Source organism: Prionailurus bengalensis, chromosome D4 (assembly GCF_016509475.1).
Source record: "Prionailurus bengalensis isolate Pbe53 chromosome D4, Fcat_Pben_1.1_paternal_pri, whole genome shotgun sequence".
Lineage (NCBI taxonomy): Eukaryota > Metazoa > Chordata > Mammalia > Carnivora > Felidae > Prionailurus > Prionailurus bengalensis.
This window is the reverse complement of record NC_057359.1, coordinates 14,878,192-14,904,404: the sequence shown is the minus strand read 5'-3', so window position 1 is coordinate 14,904,404 and position 26,213 is coordinate 14,878,192. Positions and strand designations below refer to the sequence as shown.

General features: G+C 39.3%; 1 protein-coding gene across 1 annotated transcript in view; it reads right to left on the bottom strand.

Annotated features, from left to right (window-relative positions):
• The window catches only part of TMC1 (transmembrane channel like 1), a 168,128-nt gene that overhangs the window by 80,535 nt on the left and 61,380 nt on the right, over positions 1–26,213 (bottom strand). Inside the window, exons 2-4 of the mRNA XM_043566852.1 lie at positions 24,380–24,427; positions 20,453–20,624; positions 11,660–11,788 (exon numbers count right to left, since the gene is read on the bottom strand). Coding sequence (XP_043422787.1) covers positions 11,660–11,788; positions 20,453–20,624; positions 24,380–24,427 — 349 coding nt within the window. The remainder of the gene's footprint in view (positions 1–11,659; positions 11,789–20,452; positions 20,625–24,379; positions 24,428–26,213) is intronic.

Genomic DNA, 26,213 nt, shown 5'->3' with positions numbered 1-26,213 from the left:
AGGGAGAATTTCAAAATATTATGTGAAAAGCATTATTAAAATTACCCAGTGATTTTCTAAGCATTATTAAAATTACCCATAGTGATTTTCTAAGCACTTACAATAGCACAGAAAATATTAACAGGCTAAATCTGAAAGAGAAAGAATTATAAAGAACATTGTGCTTTTATTTAATAAAGAAAGATCACCCTTAATTCAGTGACAATGATAAGATAGTTAGGACAAGTGAACGCAAATGTGAATGATAATGGGAATGCAAACTGGTGCAGCCACTCTGGAAAACAGTATGGAAGTTCCTCAAAAAACTAAAGATAGTACTACCCTACGACCCAGTAATTGCACTACGAGGCATTTATCCACGGGATACAGGTATGCTGTTTCGAAGGGACCCATGCACCCCCATGTTGATAGCACTATCAACGATAGCCAAAGTATGGAAAGAGCCCAAATGTCCATCGATGGATGAATGAATAAAGAAGAGGTGGTATATCTCTACAATGGAGTATTACTCGACAATCAAAAAGAATGAAATCTTGCCATTTGCAACTATGTGCATGGAACTGGAGGGTATTATGCTAAGTGAAATTAGTCAGTCAGAGAAAGACAAATATCATATGACTTTACTCATATGAGGACTTTAAGAGACAAAACAGATGAACATAAGGGAAGGGAAGCAAAAATAATATAAAAACAGGGAGGGGGGTAAAACAGAAGAGACTCATAAATATGGAGAACAAACAGAGGGTTGCTGGAGGGGGTGTGGGAGGGGAGATGGGCTAAATGGGTAAGGGGCACTAAGGAATCTACTCCTGAAATCATTGTTGCACTATATGCTAACTAACTTGGATGTAAATTAAAAAAAAAAAAATTAAATTAAAAAAATGTGAATAAGTCAGAAGAGATGTCTTATCCTAATCAAGACTTGTTTATTCTTAAAAAAAAAATTCTCTTTAAGATGAATTTTAAAAGGAGAGAAAAGAAAAAAAAGAGATAAAATCAGACTCTTAAATACAGAGAACAAACTGGTGGTTGCCAGAGGGGCAGTGGGTGGGGCATGGGTGAAATAGGTGATGGGGATTAAGAGCACAGTTAAACATGTTGAGCACTGAGACATATACAGAAGTGTTGAATCATATTGTACACCTGAAACTAATGTAACGCTGTATGTTAACTATACTTCAATAACAGAGAGAGTGAGAGAAGAGCAGAATAGGAGAAGGTAAAGGGAGAAAGATTGAAACTCTTGGTCATGCTCACAGATTTGGGAAGAAATTCTAGAATACAAAATGAAAGACATTTAGCAGGGTGTTGAAATAGAAACTAGAATAAGAGGTTATCAGTGCACTTTGGACCTTTATCTGGAGTTCTGAAGTTAAGTCCTTAATGCCTGCTTTTCTCACAGGCAGCTCTAATTCAAGCATTTCATTGTTGGTTACCAATTAAATAAAGGAAATATGTTATATCATAACAAACAGTTCTTTCTTTAGCCTCTGTTTTCTGTTGTTCCAGATTGAGATTCCTCTAACACAAACTTAATCAAAGGGCATTCTTAGATCCCCCTATGAGGTGCTGGAACTGACTTGGCTACTGATTGTTACATTTTCAGGGATTCTGTAAACTGGTTCTTAAACTGTTAGTTGAAATGGATTGTAATGGGAGTGTTTATACCATGGAAATTGGCAAAAGGTACAAATCAAGGCTTTTTACCAGCACATTCTTGCCTTTTATTCACACATTCATACAGACCTTAAAAGGCTCCATCATGTTAATGATTCTCTTGCCTTGATAATGAGTGTCCAACAACTAAAGAAATGATTGTTAATACCGTCACCCACACAGGAGGCAGTAATTCAATGTTTCTGACATACAGAGCGTTATGCTAGACTCTGTAGAACTAAAGAGCTCACAGTCTGTTTTGAAGAGAAGGAGATTTTTGTACAATTTTTAAACTGTAATGCAACACAGCCTAACAGCAGAGTCAAAGGAGGTATAACTGGAAGAAGCATAGGAAGAAGAATAGCAGAGAAGTGGACAGGAGACTCGAGTACAGTGGGAAAATGTACCCAGAATATCTACAGAAAATTAAAGTCATCTTCCTGGAAAACATGGTTCAAATGAGAAGTGATGTGGCACAATAGAGAACGCATGAGGTTTTGGGGATGGAGAAATCTGGATTTAATCTTCACCTTGACAGTTACTGGCTGTGTGAGGCTACTTTACCTTTGTCAATCTTAGCTTGCCTATCTGTAAAATGGGTATAACATTCTGTTTTCAAAGTTCTCATGAGGATTAAAAGAATTAATGTGTGCAGCATCTCCTAGCACAGAACCTGATATGTAGTAGACAAAAAAAAAAAAAAAAAAAAAAAATTAAAGATAGTGTTGTCCACCTTCAAACCCTCATGGTCATTGTCATTAGTACCTAATGATTTGGAAGAGAAGCTGGACTTCAGAGTGTGAATCCAGATTGTAGAGCTCACTGATTTGCTAAGCAAAAGCTTGTAAACTTTGTTGATTACTAGGGAGATACGGAAGGCCTTGAACGTGGGGATAACATGTTCCAAGTGGTGTTTCAAAAGAACACCCCAGGGGCGCCTGGGGGGCTCAGTCGGTTGAACGTCTGACTCCGGTTCAGGTCATGGTCTCATGGTGTGTGAGCTCAAGCCCCAAGTCGGGCTCTGTGCTAACAAACAGCTCAGATCCTGGAGCCTGCTTCGGATTTTGTGTCTTCCTCTCTCTCTCTCTCTCTCTCCCCCTCCCCTGTTCATGCTCTGTCTCTCTCTGTCTCTCAAAAATAAATAAATGTTAAAAAACAAAATTTAAAAAGAACACCCTGGCAATAATGCGTGAACACTGTCTTTGGATTAATATAGACTTGGGTTCTGTTACGTGAGTTTGCTGTGTTTTTTGAGAGCATTGAATTATGCTATTACAATGAATGGAACTCATCAGAAATATTACGCATAGGTCACAAGAAAGCTCTTGGCTCATAATATTCAGGTGAAACTCATGGGCAGAGTAAATTTGGTGTACTGTGACTGTCCTGATGCAGAACCATAGATGAGCCCACTGCCTACTTTAATGCTCTGCCATAGGTGTCTTGAAATTCTTTTTTTTTCATGTTTATTTATTTATTTTGAGAGAGAGAGAGAGTAAGCAGGGGAAGAGCAGAGATGGAAGGAGAGAGAGAATCCTAAGTAGTCTCTGCTCTGTCAGCACAGAGCCTGACGTGGGGCTCAATTCCACAAACTATGAGGTCATGACCTGAGCTAAAACCAAAAGTCAGATGCTGAAACCGAGAGTTGGATGCTTAACTGGAGCCACCCAGTTGCCCCTTGAAATTCTTAATAATTGACGTTCTTAATTATTTTTTTAACAAAAGGCCTTACATTTTCATTTTGCACCAGATCCTGCAAATGACATACCTGGCTTGGCACATAAGAGGTGTTAAGTGTAGCTAATAAATACACTTTAAATAAACTTGTAGCATGTGACACACAGGCATAATTTATACAATGTGTTCCAAAACAGATAGCAAGTAAGTTAGGAACGTGTAATACCTGACAAGGAAAGACAAAACAGCTGAACAAATAAGAATATTAAAGTTAGAAGTGGATGGAAAGACCAAGTTATGATCCTGTCGCTTTGGAACTGATATCTGTCACCACTAAATTGACCACCCATTGGTGTCGTCCAATATGTTTCCGTTCTCCTCGCGTGTGTTCCGCTCAAGAAAAGCAGCTACCACTTGTGGCATTTCAACAGGCTAATTGACAAGGTACTACTATCGTTGAGTGTACTTGCTCTGTGTCATTCTGATAGAGCAAATGCCTATCATTGGCCCAAGTCATCTTCATTCTGTGGGGGCCTTTGGGACCTCAGCCTTCTTAATGACACTGCCAGCAGGATGGTGAATATCAGTAGGGCATGTGAGCATCGTGAACCCCAAGATTCAAGAAATGTGATCCTGTGGCCTCCCCCACTCTATTGCCATTCCTTGCTTGGCATGTCCATTTATGCCACCTCTTTGCTCTTGCTTATCACTATACTTTAACTTGACTTAACAGACCATGTGAGTTGAGCATGTTAGTTTGGTCTTTCAGTCCTATGGCCAGTGGTCAAGCTTGCGTAGTAGTATAGTTAAAGACCTCCATCTCATCAAAGTAAGTTCTACACAAGTCCAAATCATAGTTCTACCACTTAATAGTTGTCTGAACATAAACAGTTACTTATCTCTCAGAGTGCTGGTTTCCTTATACACAAAACCAAAGTAATGATACGTGGTTGAGAGAGATAAATGGAATTATGACAGTAAAATAATAATAGCTAACACATATAAAACAATTCCTACATGCCAGGCACCACTCTAAGTGCTTTAGATCTTAACTGATTTAATCCTCCTAATAATTCTATGAAGTAGTATTACTTTTTATCCCCATTTATAAGTGAGAAAACACTAAGTTCCAGAAGAAAATTGCCCAAAGTCACAGCATAGCGCTTGATACCTACTAAGCCCTGATTAAATAATAGAACAATTGAATGTCAATGTTACATTTTGATCAACAAAATTCAGCCATACTGACTTCCAGTAGTCTCTATTCTTTGGATGAGAAAATCAATATACTTCAGATACCTGTAACATACAAGAACTGAAAGTTGATGCTTTGGTTGAGCTATTGACTAAAAAGAATCCCAAATGGCTGAAGGGTGTGTTAGTAGGTGTGTACATGTGATTAAAGGTCCTCTTGTGTGGAATCCCTCATTCCTTCTCAATGACAGATGAAGGAAAGGCCTTTGTGAACTGAAGGAGAAATCATGGTTCTTACCTATAAAAATCTCAAGCTCCAAGGAAACTTGAGAGAAAGGGATGAAAGCCAGGGGGCTATTTTCCCAGATAGTTCCAGCAGAGAAAATCAACCCCAGTCTATTCTTACTGCCCTAGAAATATATTAGTTCCCTCAACCAAGAAAATTCAATAAAATCAAAAACGATACAAACAAAAAAGAATACAGGATTGTGAAGGAAGATTGAGTAAGGAAGAATGTTACCTTAATGACAATCTGCCAGTTTCAAGCACATGTTTAAATGCAAATGAAATAGTAAGGATTCCTTTCGGCTTTATTGAATGTTTCACTAATAAATCACTAGGCCAAGTCGGCCGATGGACAACTCCCAGAAACACTGGATCAGGGTGCCACACAGCTAAGAAATTAGAACAGTCAGTATAAGAGCTAAATAAACATGCTTGTTATCAAAATAAGTGCATTTGAAATGGCTTCTACCCAAGAACCATTTCCTTGCAAAAGTATATTGGAGTACTCCCATATCTTACTTGGTAGACTCATGAAATGTTAGAACTGCTCCGTCCCCAAAATAAGCTCCTTTAAATATCCAGCTAAGTGAGGGTTTTTAATGATTTCTTATGTTGATAGGCACAGAAGCATTTTTTCTTCAAATGGGTGCTTTAGACACAAGTACATTCTGAAGAAGAAAGAAGTCATAGGTCTCTGCTCGAAGCTGGTGCTGTTGGCCAAGCAGCCCCCCTTCTTACCTCTGCCTCCCTTGCCCTGAAGGGATTTCACCAAACCGCCTTAACTTAACATTAATTTGCAAACCATGGGCCACAATCCAATCCCTTCATTTTACAAATAAATACAGGAGACTCAGAGAGATGAAGTCAGAGGTAGAGCTCAGCTCGGAGTCCGTGTCTCTTACTTTTCAATCCCAAAACTACCCTACTATAACAAAATAAAGTGATTGCTTCATCAGGATTAGTCATGCAAGCTTTAAATCTACCATGTAGAAAGTTGTGGTACAGTTAGGTTTTAGGTTTCAGGATGAGTAATAAGTAGATGGTTATTTTCCACCCAGGTGTTTTATTTCACCTGTGATGGTTGCTCTCAGATCAGTGTAGCCACCTATAACAAGGAGGAAAGATCTAGTTAACCCACTTCTTTTTTTTTTATTTTTTTATTTTTTTTTAATCTTTATTTATTTTTGAGAGAGAGACAGAGTGTACGCAGGGGAGGAGCAGAGAGAGAGGGAGACACAGACTCCGAAGCAGGCTCCAGGCCTGAGATGTCAGCACAGAGCCTGACACGGGGCTCGAACCCACAAACCGTGAGATCATGACTTGAGCCAAAGTCGGATGCTCAACCGACTGAGCCACCCAGGTGCCCCTAGTTAACCAACTTCTAAGTGAAACCCATTAATAACTTCAAAATAGATATGCCTAAAATCCTATGTTTTTAGTTCATTAATAAGAATAGGAACTGATGGGAATGCAAGCTGGTGCAGCCACTCTGGAAAATAGTATGGAGGTTTCTAAAAATACTAAAAATAGAACTACCCTACGACCCAGCAATTGCACTACTAGGCATTTATCCACGGGATACAGGTGTGCTGTTTCGAAGGGAGACATGCACCCCAATGTTGATTGCAACACTATCCACAATAGCCAAAGTAGGGAAAGAGCCCACATGTCCATCTATGGATGAATGGATAAAGAAGATGTGGTATATATATATATATATATATATATATATATATATATATACATACAGTGGAGTATTACTTGGCAATCAAAAAGAATGAAATCTCGCCATTTGCAACTATGTGGATGGAACTGGAGGGTATTATGCTAAGTGAAGAGAAAGACAGAGAAAGACAAATATCATAGGACTTTACTCATATGAGGACTTTAAGAGACAAACCAGATGAACATAAGGGAAAGGAAGCAAAAATAATATAAAAACATTGAGGGGGACAAAACAGAAGAGACTCATAAATATGGAGAACAAACGGAGGGTTACTGGAACGATTGTGGGAGGGGGGATGGGCTAAATGGTTGAGGGGCACTAAGGAATCTACTCCTGAAATTATTGTTGCACTATATGCTAACTAATTTGGATGTAAATTCTAAAAAAATAAAAAATTAAATTAAAAAAATAATAATAGGAACTGACTTTCTTTTTTTTTTTTTTAATTTTTTTTTTCAACGTTTATTTATTTTGGGGACAGAGAGAGACAGAGCATGAACGGGGGAGGGGCAGAGAGAGAGGGAGACACAGAATAGGAAACAGGCTCCAGGCTCTGAGCCATCAGCCCAGAGCCCGACGCGGGGCTCGAACTCACAGACCGCGAGATCGTGACCTGGTTGAAGTCAGACGCTTAACCGACTGCGCCACCCAGACGCCCCTAGGAACTGACTTTCAAATAGTTGGAAAACATACCACTATTTCCCCTTCCCTGTCTGCCAACATATTCTCACCCATTCAATAAATAGTTTAGAGTAAGGTAAGATGTTCTGCTTCTGAGGTTTTCTGTTTCTCAGAATTGAAAGACGGTGGCCCTCAATCCTTGACTTTCAGAGTAGAAAATTAAAATACACATAGCCTGGTCTGGGCCAGACACACCTGTCCCCTCCACCTAGAGATTATTATTTGATAGGTTTAAGGCTACCTGACTGTGTGAAACATATTGAAACCACATTGCAAAACACTGTTCCACAGTGACGGTGGAAAGGATGTGACCTCTCTTCAGTCCTAAAAAGCCAATACTGCTGCCTTCAAAATGCTGAGCTCCAATTCCTGAGCCATGTTTGAGAGTCATTAGGGATTAACAACCCATTTTTAGAGCTTCTTGCCTATATATTAACTGCTTCTTTTAACTGTAGTTGGGTCCTCAGCTCTGAGGATGCTTACCTTGCTAGCGATAGATATTCTTTCAGAATGTGGGACTCCCTGAGCGCCACCTCCCAAGGCATCCTCAGAACAATAAGTTACCGTTCCTGAAGTTTACTCTAAAACACATCTTGAAAGCCTGATCCTCCATAGAATCTGTTTTAGAAGTTTCACAAGCTCATCAGAGTCCAGAGCCAGATGGAAAGCCTTGGAATCCCGACATAAATCCAAACCTGTGATCAAAATATCTGCTCCAGTTATACTGAGACTAGTATCTTGGTCTCCATGTAGTTAGCAAGGATTGATGACTGGAGGCAAATTCTGGGAATAACACGGTCCTCAGAAATGCATTCTCAGAGTCAGAAGTCCCTGAAAGAAATAAAGGGTGCGAGAAAAGCTCCCTGACCGCCATGTTTCAGTGGCATTGGGGCAGAGAAACCTTTATCTCTCCACACTATCAAGTATTCACCGCTTGTCCTAATAATGCGATTGAGATCCATGCGGGAGAAGCTCAATACAACATTCAAAAACCCACAAAGGGAGACAGGCTGGCCACAGTAGTGCCAACAGCTTCATCCCAGAGGCTGAAACCAAGAGGATCAGGCTGACCATGACCACTGGTACCAGCTGTGCAGAGAATTGCCAAGCTACAAAGCAGGACTGACTTCTGGCCATGGAGAATCGTTGTAAGACAGTGAGCGTTACTAACAGGTGAGAAGCCATAGTTTCTTCTTCTCTGGGCCTAAATCTGTGCTTCCATTCTGCAAGCTGGCTTTGAACTTGATGTTCTGAATCACTGCCTTGGTAACATGCCTAATTCGCTCCGTGGCTGCACGGGTAGGAGGCAGCAGACTGGAATGCGTAGAGGGTTTAACCAAATAGCGTGACCAACTGATGTGGATCGAGAATTGTGCGCACTGAAGACTGAATTCCCTGTTCCTAAGTGCAACTATCACTGAGCCCCAGCTGCTATTTTCATGTAAGAATGTGGGACCAGATGCTCCACTTGTCCAGCAGGAGCTGGACATGTGGATTTTTTTAGTGTGAAATCTCCTACTTTTTAACATTTGACAACAAAGAAAAATATTGTTAAAAAATACACCCCAGGGGCGCCTGGGTGGCTCAGTCGGTTGAGCGTCCGACTTCAGCTCAAGTCATGATCTCACAGTTCGTGAGTTCGAGCACCACGTCATGCTCTGTGCTGACAGCTCAGAGCCTGGAGCCTGCTTAGGATTCTGTGTCTCCCTCTATCTGCCCCTCCCGTGCTCACGCTCTGTCTCTCTCTCTCTCTCAAAAATAAATAAACATTTAAAAAATAATTTAAAACAAAATATACCCAAAAATGGTTAAAATGGTCAATTTTATGTTATAGATATATGAATAAAAAGAACAAAAAAAAAAAGAATAAAAAGAAAAAAAAAAGGATGTGTGCCAAATAAAAACCTAACACTCAGATCTAAAACCTAAGATCTAGACTGAGTTGCAGACTCATTTTCAACCTCGGCCCTAGCATTAGGGCCATCCCAAGCCTCATCTCTCCACTTCGCAAAATGGGTTAATTCCTGGACTCAATTCAAGGCCCCAGGTCCTAAAATCTGCCACAGGATTACCCTGGGTCCATTTGGAAGAGCTGAACGTGGCCTGGCCCTCGATTCTGCCAAATTGTCAAGAGGCTCTATTCTTCGCTGGAACGTCAAAATCAGTTACCCATCTAGACTGCTACCAATGTGTCACCATCCCCCAAGGTGGCTAAGGTTATCCCTGACCAGGTGTGCCTCCACCTAGCCCTGCCGTGCCTCACACTCACTCTGTCTCTCCTGACATGCTGCAGGGGACCAGGCAACATTGACTCTGTCCTGAGGTGAAATAATAATTACAACTTGTGCTTCCCAGCTACGTGCTATGTTCTGGCAGCGTGCTAAGTGTTTTATGTAAATTATCCCACTTTATGATTCCACTAACCCGGTAAATTAGCATAATTTCATAAGGAACCTGAATGTCGGAGAGCTAAACAATTCATTCAAACTTGCACAGCTATGAAGTGAAGGTCTGAGATTCAAACTCAAATCAGAAGCCCATTCCTACTCCATTTCCCGGCATGGGACAGACAGACCAGGGAGGGTGGGGGTATTTCTACACTTTCTGCAGGTGGAAAGGGAAGATACGCTCTTCGGCATTCTTACCCAATTTCACACCACGCTTTGAAAGTTCACAATATCACTGCTTTCCAATTTTACAACTTTCTACATACAGTTACTTGTGGTTTCCAGTTTTGGGCATTTTATGGCCAATCGTATTTCAAATGATATTTTGGAAGCAACGTAAAGTGGTTGCCAAACTCCTGTTTTGCCAAGCAAGGATATTTTTATATCTATCATTTAGCGTCATTATCACCATGTCGAATGCGTACGCGCACGCACACGTGTTACTAGCTCCAGGGAACCAGGAACCCTGCTTGCCTTTGTTTTCATTCAGGGCTGGTGGGTACAAGCACATGCATATAGAGTTCCCAGCCTACGACTGTGCAGTGTTATAGAAGTTTGCTGGGAAAACCACTGTTTGGAACTTGGAAAACTTTATCCGCAAACAAAACAATGCCATTACAAACGATGGCTAGGTTCCCACTTCACAGAATAGATGGAGAATTTCTTGTTTTATTTTGGATATGAGGCCCCAGAAGTCTAAGCAGTGTCCTCAAATAACACATGCTCGTTTACAAAGCTAAGATTAGAAGAGAATTATCCTGATAGCTATTTCAATTCTTTCTCTCATCACCAGAGACAATAATATTCTCCTCTATAATATTTAACATTATTAGTTAAATAGCCTGGTGGAGAGACAGCTTTGGAAATTTACCACTACTTACAAAAATGGTTCTATGGAAAAATGCAATCGGTAGCACCACTGAAAGATATAAACATGGCTGTTATCACCGACACATTCCCTTTTATTCATGCCTCATCTCCCCAACAACCGTGGCAAGGAAATGTAGTGTGATCCTCAGAAGTGATCAGAAGCGAAGATGCTTCCATCCCCCAGAAAGAGATAATCATTTGCCTTTTCATATAGGAAGTTTGTAAATCCGGGTGCCCCGAGTGTGTTTGTTACCCCCGTCAACATTCAACGTAAGAGTGAAATTGGGTCACTGACGTGTCACCATGGAATAGCTATTAGCATAATCCTTAATTGGAATCCTATTTACTCTTCTGTTGGCTTAATATCTTCCCTGTGCTTTAAAGAGAGCTGTCACATGATTATGTCACCTGAGGCTGGGACCCTGCAGAGAAACAAGAATCTGCCAGTCACACAGACTTGTAAAATTCAAATACATTATCTCTTTCAGAGAGAAAGTAATGAATGCATTACATTAAAGAAATTCTCATGAACAAATGGCTAAAAGTGACCAGAGGTTATAAGACTCCAAACAATGAATTTGCTCATAATTTTTTAAAATTTATAGGGGTGCCTGGGTGGCTCAGTTGGTTGGGCGTCCGACTTCGGCTCAGGTCATGATCTCACGGTCCCTGAGTTCGAGCCCCGCGTCGGGCTCGGTGCTGACAGCTCAGAGCCTGGAGCCTGTTTCAGATTCTGTGTCTCCCTCTCTCTCTGACCCTCCCCCGTTCATGCTCTGTCTCTCTCTGTCTCAAAAATAAATAAACGTTAAAAAAATTTTTTTTAAATAAAAAACAAAATAAAATTTATAATCATTAGCCCAGCCTCTCTAATGATGATATATATATATACATATATATGCATATATGCACACGTTTATGATATATGATATGTTCACATACATGACATGTAACGTATATAATATGTTGTATATGTGTATATGACCATGAACGTTATATATAATAATGAGCATTTTATATATATGATATATTATATATAGCACTATGTACAAAACGTAGGTAATAGAGGAGTTGGGAGATCAATTATCAAGGACAGTGTTTCTAATTATGAAAAGAGGCATCGTACTTGAGAACTTCAATTTTCTTCTCCATTTTCCAAGGCTTGCATTTGACAGTAGCAATCATTTGTCTTTTCTCATCTAACTCTGCCTTCAGTCTTTCCAATTCCTCCTCATCAATTTCTTCTTCTTCTTCCCTTTAAAAGACAGAAAAGAAAGAAACCTTAATAGAGTTAAGCTTTGCCTGACTACCAGACTTAAAGAAGAACGCTCTCGGATACTCAGTCAATGGATATCAACTCGGTTGTACATAGAGGAGGCTGAGATTTATAAGCCTTAGAGCTTGCAGATATCTGAACACTGATGCGGGATTTCTGGAATTATTGCAACTTTAAAATAATAGCGTTTACCTTCTGAAGTCCTGAAACAGTTTTACATCCATAGCCTCAGGACATAACTCTCAGGACTAGAAGACCTGTGGAATATTAGTTGCAGATCTATCAAGATATTTTCCTCTCTACTTAGTTCCCTTGTATGCTTTCCCCAACCAATTCTACATTTCATTGAGAAACATTACTTTTTGATAAGGATGGTAAATGAGAGGGGAAGATGTCTTTGAAGTGCCCTTACAAATTTGTTAGCCATGTCTCAAGAGAAAGAGAAAAATTGAAATAGGAAAAAATTAAAAAAATCTATTTCTCGAAGGTAACTTAATCTGTTAATTAAATTCAAAACTTCAGTTGATAAAATTCAACTTGAAGTTTATTTGGTAGAAACGAAACCTTTGAAGGGACCTTCAAAGGAACTTGGCTTCTCACTGAGCAAATGAGATGTTTCTTTTCTCTTCTGTGTTTCTCGGATTGCAAAAATGCCATAGGGTCCAGAACTAACGAAACAAATCAAAACAATCTAAACATGAGCAGCAGGATTTTAAGGTGAGGAATGTAATGCCCCATTTTGTAAAGGTCAACTTTTTTTATAGATAGCTTCGTTGATTGAGCTATTGTCCTTCAGCTCCAGACTCCCCTTCTATACTGAATATTGGGATGCTGGGGCTGGGGCTCTGTAGGGCACATTTCTGCTTTGTCAGCTGCCTCAATAGTAGGCTGTCAATAAGAGATACCCAGAAGAGACTTGGGATTCCTGTTTGCTTCCTGGGGTGGTACTTCCTCCCTGGTAATGCTTCTTCACCCCACTAGCTGAAGGGTCCTCCCACAGCTACAGGTGAATCCAGCTTGCCAATTTCCCCAACACTAACAGAACCAGCTTCCTCACCACCCCGGTAGAAACCAGCACCGCTGGTGGATCACCCCCTTTGCAATGGTTTCAGCCCCATACGTCTTTCCTCTATGCTTCTTGGGTTTCTTTATTTTGAGAGAGAGGGGGAGGAGGGGCAGGGAGAGAGAATCCCAAGCAGGCTCCTCGCTCAGCACAGAGCCCGACTTGGGGCTCGATCCCACAACCCTGGGATCATGGCCTGAGCCAGAATCAAAAGTCAGTCGCTTAGCCAACCGAGCCACTCGGCCACCCCTCTCCTCTATGCTTTTAAGTTTAAATTTCAACCTCTCTCCTCTGTTCCTGTAGCCCTTGGAGAGGTAGCTGCTTCATATACTTGTCGTCACCATGATACCTGAGTGTTGTCTTTTCACCTTCCCAGTAACCTAGACAACAATTATTTATCCCTACTCAACAGTTCTCTTATCAAATACTTTCTGTTCAATTAACTGCAGAAGTTTCTTTCTCCAAACTAAACCCTGACAGAGAAATTGCAATCTGACTCAGTGTTAGTCAGAAACATACTTTTCTGTGGGGTACCTGGGTGGCTCAGTGGGTTAGGCATCCAGCTTCGACTCAAGTCATGATCTCGTGGTTTGTGGGTTTGAGCCCCGCATCGGGCTGTCTGCTGTCGGCACAGAGCCTACTTGGGATCCTCTGTCACCCTCTCTCTTTGCTCCTCCCCTGCTTGCATTCTCTTTCTCTCTCTCTCTCTCTCTCTCTCTCTCAATAAATAAATAAATAAACATTAAAAAAAAAAAAGTAACAGGGGTGCCTGTGTGGCTTAGTCAGTTAAGCATCCAACTTCAGCTCAGGTCATGATCTTGAGGTTTGTGAGTTCGAGCCCCCATCAGGCTCTGTGCGGACAGCTGAGAACCTGGAGCCTGCTTGGGGTTCTGTGTCTCCCTCGCTCTCTGCCCCTCCCCTGCTCGTGTGCTGTCTCTCTCTTTCTCTCTCTCAAAAATAAACAAACATTAAAAAAAAATTGTAAAGAGAAACATACTTTTCTGTTGACTATACTCATCATGACTACACACAGTAAGACCATGGCAGAGCTGCTTTTGAAAGTTCCAGCTGAGGGACACAGCCATAGCATTACAGGCCACCGTACAAAATGACTGTGCACCCTCTTTTCTTTCCCACCAACCCAGTTTTTAATCATGTCATGATTACTGAAATAAAAACTCATATTAACTTTCTAAAATAACACTTCCTGTTGACAGTTGGGTTTCTTTACCAATTCAAATGTTTTGCTTAGAATAGTAATTTGGGGTGCCCAGGTGGTTCAGTCAGTTGAGTGTCTGACTCTTGATTGTCAGCCAGTTGAGTGTCTGACTCTTGATGACTCTGGTCATGATCCCGGGGTCATGGGATCAAGCTCTGTGTCAGGCTCCGTGCTGAGCATAGAGTCTGCTGGAGGTTCCCTCTCTCTCCCTCTGCCCCTCTCCCACACTCTCTCTCTCTCTCTAAAACATATTTTTTTTAACTTTAAGAAGAATAGTAAGAGACCAGTAAGAGTACACTCTAAAATACAACTCTGATTGCCAGTAGGTTGTTTTCGTTTTAATTATTTGTTTGATTATTATATAAAATTTCATGGCGGTTGCAACTCTGACATTTTTACTGCATCTATATTCACAGTTTTTGTTTGCTTAATTTGCCAATCAGAATAACAATATGTGTGTTGATTTGTCACAGGAAGAAAATGTATGTTTTAGTAAAACTGATTGTTTTGGTTGTCACATCACTATGTTGAACACCTGAAACTAATGTGACATTGGCTGTCAATTATACTTCAATTGAAAAAAAGAGACTGTTTTACTGAATATTACTCAAAAACTTGTTTCCATGTAGACATAGACTAAATCCAAATTTAATAAATATTCAAAATCCATGTAAAGCAAGAATGTGCAATGGGAAAAAGATAATCTCTTCAACAAATGATGTTGGGAAAACCAGACAGCTTCATGCAAAAGAATGAAAATGGATGATTTTCTTATTTCATACACAAAAATAAACTCAAAATGGATTAAGGACTTGAATATGAGACCTAAAAGCATAAAAACCTAAAAGAGAGCACAGGTAGCAATTTCTCTGACATCAGCTGTGGCAACATTTTCTATATATGTCTCTGAGGCAAGGGAAACAAAAGCAGAAATCAACTATTGAGACTACATCAATATAAAAAGTGTCTGCACAGCAAAGGAAACAATCAACAAAACTAAAAGACAACCTACCCAAAGGGAGAAGATATTTGCAAATGACAGAATCTGATAAAGGGTGAGTATCCAAAATATTTAAAGAACTTATACAACTCAACACCAAAAAAACAAATAATCCAATTTAAAAATGGGCAGAAGACATGGAAAAGACGTTTCTCCAAAGAAGATAGATATACAGATGGCCAACAGACATGTGAAAAGATGCTCAACATCACTATCATCATGGAAATGCAAATCACAACCACAATGAGATATCACCTCACACCTGTCAGAATGGCTAAAATCAACAGCACAAGAAACAACAAGTGTTGGTGAGGATGTGGAGAAAAAAGAACCGTCATGCACTGTTGGTAGGATTGCAAACTAGTGCAGCCACTGTGGGAAACAGTATGGAGGTTCCTGAAAAAATTAAAAATAGAATTACCATATGGCCCAGTAATCCCACTACTGGATATTTATCCAAGGAATATAAAAATACCAATTTGAAAAGATGTATGCACCCCCATGTTTATCACAGCACCGTTTACAATAGCCGAATTATGGAAGCAGCCCAAGTGTCTATGGATAGATGAATGGATAAAGAAGAGGCAACACAATGGAATATTACTCAGCCATAAAAAAGAATGAAATCTTGCCATTCACAACAACATGGATGGATCTAAAGAGTATTATGCTCAGTGAAATGTCAGTCAGAGACAGACAAATACCATAGGATTGCATTCATATGTGGATTTAAGAAACAAAACAAACAAACAAAAAAACCCAGACTCTTAACTACAGAGAACAAACTGATGGTTACCAGTCTGGGGGATGGGTGAAATAGGTGATGGGGGTTAAGAGTAAACTTATCATGATGAGCACCGAGTGTTGAATCACTAGATTGTGTGCCTGAAACTAATGTAACACTGTATGTTAATGAAACTGGAATTAAAATCTTTTTAAAAAAAAGGAAAAAAAAAATCCATGCAATTCAAAACCATGTTGTTCAAGGGTCAACGGTATCTACACGTAAGTACCTTAAAGCTTTACATTAATGGATTCCCGTTAGGAATCATATCTGAAACAGTATCTTGCTTAATGTAATATCATCAAAGAATTAAAAAAAAAAGATCTATTAGGATGTGGATTTACCATGTAACTAAAGTTTATTTCTTTACATGCCAATTTTTAGAAACCACTTAATGGAAATCTTCCTAACACGAATTCTATCCTTTCCTGCTATCTTAAATCCAGTTCTTTATGCATTTAAATTCTATGATTCCTTAAAAACTTATGTCAAATCTCTTCAACCCTTTTCTGATTATTCATATATATTATCCCATATAATAAATAGATTTGTCCTTTCCAAGACTCCAAACAACCTTGTTCTTCTCCGACACATTTATACTGTCTTACTTCACAATGATTTGGGTCCAAGTAACCCCTCCCTTACGCTATTACGAACTTCGGGAGAATACAGTCAATTGCATATTCATATCCATGTCTTCCAAAGAAATTAGCAAATTAGCTTCCACAGCAGTGGAGCTGGATAAATATTAATTAAATAAATGTTTATGTACAGAAATTTTCTGGATGACAGGGTTATCATCATAAATCCACTGCTCAAAGTCCAATAAAATTGAACAATGTCCTCCAAGATTAGTATGGTATGGAAAGATAAGAATAAATTCTTACACTAAATAACCCCAGACCGGTATATTTTTAAAGTCTTTTTTGTTAATTGTTGATTGCTCCAGACGGATTGCGTTGTGCTACCAGGAATGGTTCTTCAATAAGTTATCTTCAAACAGGCAGATAATTATAACATTACTTTCACCAGCATATAAGGGAACTGTTTTCCTAAGAATCACTCAAAGAAAGTGCTAATCATATTAAAAGAATATCGCAGAGGTTTGCTTCATCTTCTAAACTGTAGGGCTAATCTGTGCAAGAATGGCTTTCTATCTTCAGTTTGATTTATTTAAACAACAGTTGTTAGGGGGAAAAGAAGCATAATGTGCTGAATTTCTCACTGCTATGAACATATTTCTTACACTTAAAACTGGGTCAGGAAAAGCCTGTCATATTATTAGAAATCCTCCAAAATGTCTAACGAGGCAGTATTTTTTCACTGTCTCCAAAGATAGTTAGCATTGCAACCTTGGTTTTAGTTGGCTTCAAATGTTTTGTTAGTGCAGGGGAAATTCCCTCAGGTGTTTCACTTGAACATTTAAATTTTAAAAGACCATAAATCAGTTAATCTAAATAAACATGCCCTGATTTGCCTACAAATCTTTCTCGCAATATATTTGCCTACAAATCTTTCTCACAATATATTTGCTAATATATTTTCTTTAGAAAAAAAAACAAATGCTTGGTGGGAAGCCTAGATGGTTCAGTCGGTTGAGCATCTGACTTAGGCTCAGGTCATGATCTTGCAGTCTGTGAGCTCGAGCCCTGCATCAGACTCTGCTGACAGCTCAGAGCCTGGAGACTGCTTCGGATTCTGTGTCTCCCTCTCTCTCTGCCCCTCCCTCGCTCATGCTCGCTTTCTCTCTCTCTCTCTGTCAAAAATAAATAAACATTAAAAAGAAAAAAATTTTTTAATGTCGTCAAAATGAACAACAGAAAATGAACCTTCATATTGGGATTGGAACCATCAATCACCAGAAATAATTTATGATACTATTTAGACGAGTTGCCCAAATTATGGAAGTAATCATGTAATTTGAAAAACCTTTGGAGACAAAGCTCACTGTAGCCAGGTTTGGCTGTTTGGAGGAGTGAGGAGAAAGGGGAGCAGGGCTACCTTGGGCCTCTGAGAATCAGGGTAAGACTGGTACCAGCTAAGGACAGACACTGTCACAGGGACAACTTTCCTTCAGGCAATAGGGGCCAAGACCCACTGATTTATATGGTCCGATTTCTAGGAGTTGAGCAGTTAACATGTGGGCCTTAAGCAGACCGAGAGAGCACAGAACTTTTCTTTTTCTTTTTTATTTTTTATTTTGTTAACGTTTATTTATTTTTGAGAGAGAGAGAGAGAGAGAGAGAGAGAGTGTGTGTGTGTGTGTGTGTTCAGGGGAGGGGCACAGAGAGAGAGACAGAAGGAGAGAGAGACAATCCCAAGCAAGCTCTGAACTGTCAGCACAGAGCCCAACATGGGGCTCAAACTCACAAACCACAAGATCATGACCTGAGCCAAAGTCGGACACTTAACTGACTGAGCCACCAAGGCGCAACCTCCAGCCCCCAATTCACCTTTTTGAAAGGACCTCTCTGAGGCACAAGTGGAGAAGAATAGCAAATTCTGGAACACAGCCTATATCATGCATGCATCTATTGTTGAAATCTCACTATCAGAAAATGCAAGCTTTGCTAATAGGAAATATTACTGCATCATAATAGTGATGACAATAAGGACATAGAGCTTAAATGTATGAGATGAGGTGGCTCATTTGGTTGAGTGACCAAGTCTTGATTTTGGCTCAGGTCATGATCACATGCTAACAACATGGAACCTGCTTGGGATTCTCTCTCTTTGCCCTTCACATGCTTGTAAGTGTTCTCTCTCTCAAAATAAATAAATAAACTTTACAAAAATTTTAATTAAAAAAACCATGAGATATTTTGTTTTCAAAAGTAAAAAGCATAAAATGCATAAAAAGAAAATAGAAAAAAGAATACCAGAGGCAAAAATTTTAAAAAGGTGATGTCTTGATATTCAAAGATGGAAGAAAGGAGTTTGGGGAGGAGGAGAAAAAGAAAGAAGGGGAGGGAGATTTCAAAACTGAAATCAACAAAAATATGATGAAGAAGTAGGTGGGGTTAGTCTTTCATTTTAAAAGGAACCATCAGCTATCAATGCTAAGCTTCTTTACCTGCCAAAATTTCCATACAATTGTATTTAATTACAATTATTTACGAAAAGGAAAGTAATAGCTAGTTGTTGAACACTGGAATGTATCATTTGGGGAGGACATCTTAGAAAATTCCTCTTCATCTAAAGTCCTAAGAGTGTTTTGGAGGAAATCGTATCACCTTGTAGTGGTTCCCATGACCCTACTACCTGAGAGGGGCAGAGTAGCTGCTCTCTTAAAGCCTTTCCAAAGGGTCAAGGTTTTCTATTATTAGATGTGTATTACACGCACGCTTTTCCTACCAGCCCGCCATCTGCAAATTTCCAGAAGGCAAAGACTCGAAAACCATTTCATTAGATTTTTCCTAACTAGCATTTAACAAACTATTCTATATAAAGTCAGTGCTCAGTGAAATGTTCGCCTGGTGGAAATGGTTAGTGCAGGGTTGTGTTAAAAAGGAAATGACAGCCCCAATGCTCTTCTGTAAAAGAAGAGATGCTTAATATTTTAGGCTTTGAGGGTTACATACAGTTCTGTCCCATATTCGTCTTTGGTTTTGTTTGTTTGTTTGTTAATCAACAACGCTTTAAAACTCTAAGAACCACTCTTAGCTCTTGGGCTGGAATTAGCCATATTTTTCAACCCTGGCTCCCTAAGCTAAAGTGATTTGGGCTCACTGTTTAGGAATTTTCCACTTAACTTTGATAACAATATATGTCATTAATGGGATAACTTCAAAATACCTAAATGAACTATTAATATCAATTAATAGCAATATCAATACTAATTAATGAACTATATTAATAACCATGACAATTTAGATGTCTCATTAGGAAATTTCTCTTAGCCCATTCTTTTTTTTTTTTTTTTTCCAATGTTTATTTATTTTTGGGACAGAGAGAGACAGAGCATGAACGGGGGAGGGGCAGAGAGAGAGGGAGACACAGAATCGGAAACAGGCTCCAGGCTCTGAGCCATCAGCCCAGAGCCTGACGCGGGGCTCGAACTCACGGACCGCGAGATCGTGACCCGGGCTGAAGTCGGACGCTTAACCGACTGCGCCACCCAGGCGCCCCTCTTAGCCCATTCTTAATACATGTATTTGTTTTTAAATTCTATTTAAATTGTAAAATACATTTAACTGAGTGGAGTAAAAAATGGCAGCATTGGATTAAGCCTGTGTTTATTGTTTTTAAATTTATTTATTTTTGAGAGAGACAGAGGCAGTGCGAGTGGGAGAGGGGCAGATAGAGAGGGAGGGCTCCGTGCTGCCAGTGCAGAGCCAGACATGGGGTTCGAACTTATAAAGCCACAAGATCATGACCTGAGCCAAAACCAAGAGTCAGTCACTTGAGGGACTGAGCCACGTAGGGGCCGCCAAGCTGTCTTTCTAAAAGCAGTTTTTAATTACCAGTTTTAAGGCCACAGAGAGCCTAAAGGGTGGGGGAGTGGGGGGGGGTCCTCTTTCAGAGTCAAGTACTTTTGAAGGAGTCACAGTTTCAGTTACAGATCAGAGCGAACTTACGCCCCCCTCTTCAGCCTCCTCCTTCTCTCCTTCTCTCTGGCCTTCCTTGTTTCTTCATCCTCTGGTTCAGGTTCTGGGTCATCCTCATGGATAACATCTCTTTTTCGCTTCCTCTTTGGTCTCAAGCTCTCTCTTCGAGGTAATTTATCTTCCTCCTCCTCTTCCTCTTCGCCTAAACATAGCCATGAATGCTTCAGTGAACAATATCAAAAAGCGCTCTCTCCCACTACCAAATGTATGCTTACCATTGTCACACGTGAGATCATAATTCAGCAAGTCTCCGCACCATAAGAAGATGCACTGTGCCATTTATGTATTCCATAACTTGTCTTTCAAATACACTCATCTAGATTTTCATTCCTTTTGTGGTTCATCTACTCACATATGTGAATGTGGATCCCCAAATTGTAATAATCCTTAGAATTCCAATCTTCATTTAATGTCATAAATGTCATACCATGACCTCTCAGACAAGTATAGAGGTTACTGATATAACACATAAGGGTTAAGTGATTAACCACTATATGTTTACTACTACTTCTGTTTTGAAACAAAGGACCGGAAGAACAAGGAAATGCAATAAACTAGAATAATTTTGAAGAAACTAATTCAGTCCCTGAGATGTCTTCTAACTCAAATTCTCTTTATTCCTGATTCCAAATTTTTTCTTCCTTTTCCTAAATATTTTTCCCTTTCTTAAATGAAATTGATACTAAATATATTTATTTACATAAATAGTTGCTTGACCATAGCATCTTTATGAATAGAAATAACTTATAATTTTAATGTAAAACTGAGAGAAATGACTTTATTTTATTTTATTCTATTTTATTATTTTACTTTATTCATCAACTAACAATGCTTCCTATGTCCATAGCTTCACTGGAATCTTCCAGGTAAAGAGTAAAGAATTCAGTTCCTTCCTTCACAGTTTATAACACACAATCTTACTTCTCTTTCATTTTTGTCACTTCTTAACTTCTGATATTTAGATTCAACCATCAAAAAAGTCAAATATTACTCATAGTTATCACCATCCTCTTTAAATTTTTTTAATGTTTATTTATTATTGAGAGACAAAGAGAGACAGAGCATGAGCACGGGAGGGGCAGAGAGAGGGGGGAGACACAGAATCGGAAGCAGGCTCCAGGCTCTGAGCTGTCATCACAGAGCCCGATGTGGGGCTCAAACTCACAAACTGTGAGACCATGACCTGAGCCGGAGTTGGACGCTTAACCGACTGAGCCACCCAGGTGCCCCTTTATCACCATCCTCTTAAATATAAGTACTATAAAGAAAAAGTTGTCTTCAATGGAAAACTATAAATTGTCTGCAGTGTATCCTTTTGTGTTATTTGATTCTGATTCCATGGGAGCGATTTTGTACTTTTGAAAGTTCTAGATCACTGCATAGTGATATAAATATGTGATATATAGCAAAATAATAGCATAGTGATATATAGCAAAATAACCCTTGTCCATAAACATGTCAATGAACTCTGTTCAGTGGAGACACAAACCTTCCTCACCAGAAAAAAAAAGAAAAAAAACTCCCACAAAACAGTGATGCCTCCGTATGCAAATCATTTCAATCAACCTGACCTATAAATGTATCTGTTCTTTAAATTTTCCTTTGAACTGGCCATAACAGCTCACTAGAGTTCTGATTCATTAATGAAATATGTTCATTATGCCAATTATCTTTTAACATTACTTGCCAAAACTTTTTTTTATTGAGATTTCAAATATGAGGCCTAAATATTACCTTTATTACTAAAGTTTGGCTAGCAGAGGAAAACAGGAGGTTAACTGTTCAAACTAAGCTTTGAGAACTGTACCCTGTCATCAAAACCAAGAATGGTTTTTCCATTTGTTAAATATGCGGCAGATGTTGTATGTTACTTGAATCCCATTCTGACATTCTGAAAATCTGCCCAGTCTTTATTAGTCACATTAGTCACTAATTATAGAAAGGACAAGACCTTGATAGGGATTGAGAAGCAGTTTTCCCACAAATAACTCAAAAAGTCAAGCAGCCACTTAGTACGCTGCATGATAGTATATTTTGTATTAAGCCTACCATATTAAACTAGCAGTTCTACCATGGACAAAAAGTGTTTCATTGGAATTCTCTTGTACCATGTCGGAACAGAAAGACTGCCTCTGGCGCCTTAACTTGTTTCCAAATATTCCAATTCTAAGAAAAAAAAAAAAATCAATATTTTACAGTTGCCTCCTAACTGTAGATTTGCCTACAATCTTACCATTTGAAATGGGCTCCACTCAGGACGGAAGCATAGCAGAATATACTACCTACTACCTCAAAACATGACTGTAGGAGTTAAGGATACGCCACTCCAAACTACGCCACTTTGGTATATTGATTGTTTTGGGCTGTAGACGCTTGAAAAACAGCAAATTCAGTGAGAGGTTTTTTTGTTTTGTGGTTTGTTTGTTTGTTTGTTTGTTTTTCTGAACTCCCCTCATCTGCCCAAACACAGACACTTCAAAAGGAACTCATTGTCATAAATCCCCTCACCAAGAATTTCACCCTTAGGGAAGATTGACTCTTCCCACAAAGGAAGATGCTAGAAGTCAATACCACACCCAAACAAACTTGGTCACAAACTATCAAACTTCCCATCTTTTTCTAAAGGCCCACTCATCTTTCTTTCAAATTATTCTCTCCTGAAAGGCTTATATCTCTATCTTTTTTTTTTCCTTATTAGGATGGTATTTGAGTCTAAATTCTAAGCCACCTCAGAATGTTACATATTACCTGAGTATCTCTCATGTACACATGAGGCATACATGCTAATGAATTTCTGTATGTTTTTTCTCTTGTTAAACTGTCTTCTAGGGGTCTCAGCTAAGAACTCAGAAGGCTAGAGGGAAAATTCTTTTTCCTCCGCTACAGTACGAACGCCATGACTTGCGGAATCTGTATGAGACTGAGCTGTTGGCATGTAGAATGCACTGACTGACTCAAAACACCTGGCATCGTGAACATGCCCTGGCTGCCATATTGCATTCAGGTTATTAACTTGATTGTATTGATGTATCCCCTAATTGAACTTTTCTTGAGCTACGGCTCTTTCTTTCAGTTTGAGTACATTCAAAGCTTTTGCTTATATAATGATCTTTCTCATGCTCCAGTCCATGAGGGGTCTGCCTGCAAGGGATCACAACCCAAACTCTTGAGCTGAACCTACACAGGTTAAAAACGGAGCAATTCTGATGAAATACCCATGAATTCAGTACAAAATAATGTGCTTATTCGTTTTAATTCAACCACCTGATCAATTCAGTCAAAATGGCCAATCTATTCTATTATAATAGACTCAGCCCTAGAGAAGAGCTTTTAGGACAAATGCCTTAATAGAGAAAACAGTAGAGACATTTTAAAAAGCAAATTTTGGGAGAACCTGGGTGGCTTAGTCGGTTGGGCATCTGATTCTTGATTTCAGCTCAAGTCATGATCCCAGCCAGGGTCGTGGGATCAAGCCCCCCGTCTGGCTCAAGGATGAGTGTGGATCCTGCTTGGGATTTTCTCTCTCTCTCTCTCTCTCTCTCTCTCTCTCTTTCTGTCCTTCTGCCCCTCTCCCTCCTTTGTGCTCTGTCTCCAAATTTTAAAAAAAAAAAAAGGTGGATGGGGATAAAAAAGCAAATTTTTGTGGACTATCATCTATTGGATCATGAGTAACTTACACATTTGGTAAAATGTGTGTGGGCCAATTAAATGGAATCTAGAGTGGAGATCCTATTTGCTGGACTTGATCTCTTTTGTGAGACCATCAAAAATCACCCACATAGGTGGTAGCCTGTGCTCACATGCGGCAGCATGATCCCACAAGATAAGACGACAAGTCCTCTGAATTCACTGCCATTTCCCAGGAAACACATTCCATGCGGGTCCATTCTCACTTACTTGAGCTTTCCTCGGTGTCATCTTCTTTTTCCTCCACTTGAATTTGTACTGTTGAAGAAACGAAAAATACGGCAATTCTTTAAATGACAGTACAACCGTTAGTAATGGGCTTTTATGATTATTTTCATCATAAGGTTTTCTGTGCAGTTAATAAAAGCATTTTTCAGTGAGCTTGTCAAAAAGAGCGTTGTTCATTAAAGATATACCGCTACCGTATCTTATACAGTGTTGTGCAAAGACTTCTCTGCTTCACTGTCTTCGAAGATTTGCAAAACACATCAATTATAAGCCTGTCAGCTCCATTGAAAATAACTGCTACTAAAATAAATTCTGCACTGCAGTGAGTAGTCTCGGGGTTTGGTGGATTATTTCATTCTATGATAAATTGACTTGTTAATAAAGCTATATCCGCATGCACAAACACTTTGGTTATTAGAACCAAAGGAATTTATTAAAACCGAGAACAGTTCATTCTGAGCAGCTACCAGTGTCCAAGAGCCTTTCAAAAAATGCCACAAGGCTGATATTTCCTATTTCAATTATTTCTGTAGGCTGTATACGGACACAGCCTAAATTTTCCAATGTATGATTTACCTTGACAGTGTGGGGACAGGTAATTTTCCAGTTCTTTCCAAGACAAAGAACATCTCTTCTGTGTATTCCTCACCTTATACTCAGAAAGCACCTTGCTTTCAGTTTTGCTCTATTTTTGTAAAGACATATAGAGCTTTCATAAGAATTTTAATTGACCAATAACATGTGAAAATATATTCATTGGCAGATGTTTTTCCACTTGTCATCTACGGTCCATTCATCACAGATTTCAGCAGACGCAAAGCTCTGCAACTTGCCCAGGTAAAAATTAGAGTTGACTATTTTTTTTAAAGCCGTAGCCTCGTAACTTGCTTATAAAATATTAATTGTATCATATTTTCATTTAAGTTGGATGAGCATCAGTCTGAAAAAGCAAAGATGACAAAACGACGTTGCTGTGAACAGAGGAAACAACCTTCGTTTTGTTTCTGCTCGCACACCGTCAAAGGTTATTTTTCAGAACTTGACAGGCATACTGAAAACGGAACAGTTGCCAAGAGTTTCAATCCCATTCACAAAGAAGATTATTGTGAAAGCCCATTTTGCCTTTAAACAGCATCTGCATAAAAATTTTTAGGATATGCAAAAACGTTATCACTCAATGTCAGCCGCGGAATGTGAAAATAAGTCTGCTTTTGTTCAGAGTGGACATATGCCTTCTGTTACTGGCTGTAACTGGATCTTCACGGAACAAAGATCTTTATGTCACCACTGAGAGTCCGCCAATAGTGAAGGCAGACACTTCTAAGAAGATATTTTACGTTTAACAATCGGTCTTGGTCTTTTGTTTGTAATTAATGCTGCCATCAAGCTTCTCCGGCCAAGGAAGAATTCCCCAGGAAGGAATTTGAATGATATAAGCTTAGCTTTGGAGCAGAGTCAGCTCCGTGTGTATATAAAAACTGCTAAGGATAAATAGCAAAGACGGATATACAGCCTGTTCTGCAACCTTATAGCCAAAGCGAAATTCACACAAAATATTACACTGATTTGTAATAATCAACTCACTAGCCGTGATTAAATGAAACAGAAGAAACACCAAATGGACAAAAATATAAGCAAATCTTTAGGAAGGATCATATATTAAATAAAAACAGCAGAATGAAATGTCCCACGCCAAGGAGATGAGCAATGAATCAATCTCCTCTGATAACCAGGGGAAGGGAAAAAACAGGGCTGGAGTCACGGATCATCTTCTCAAGTACAGGAAGGATAGTAACAAATGGCTATTAAATAAAAC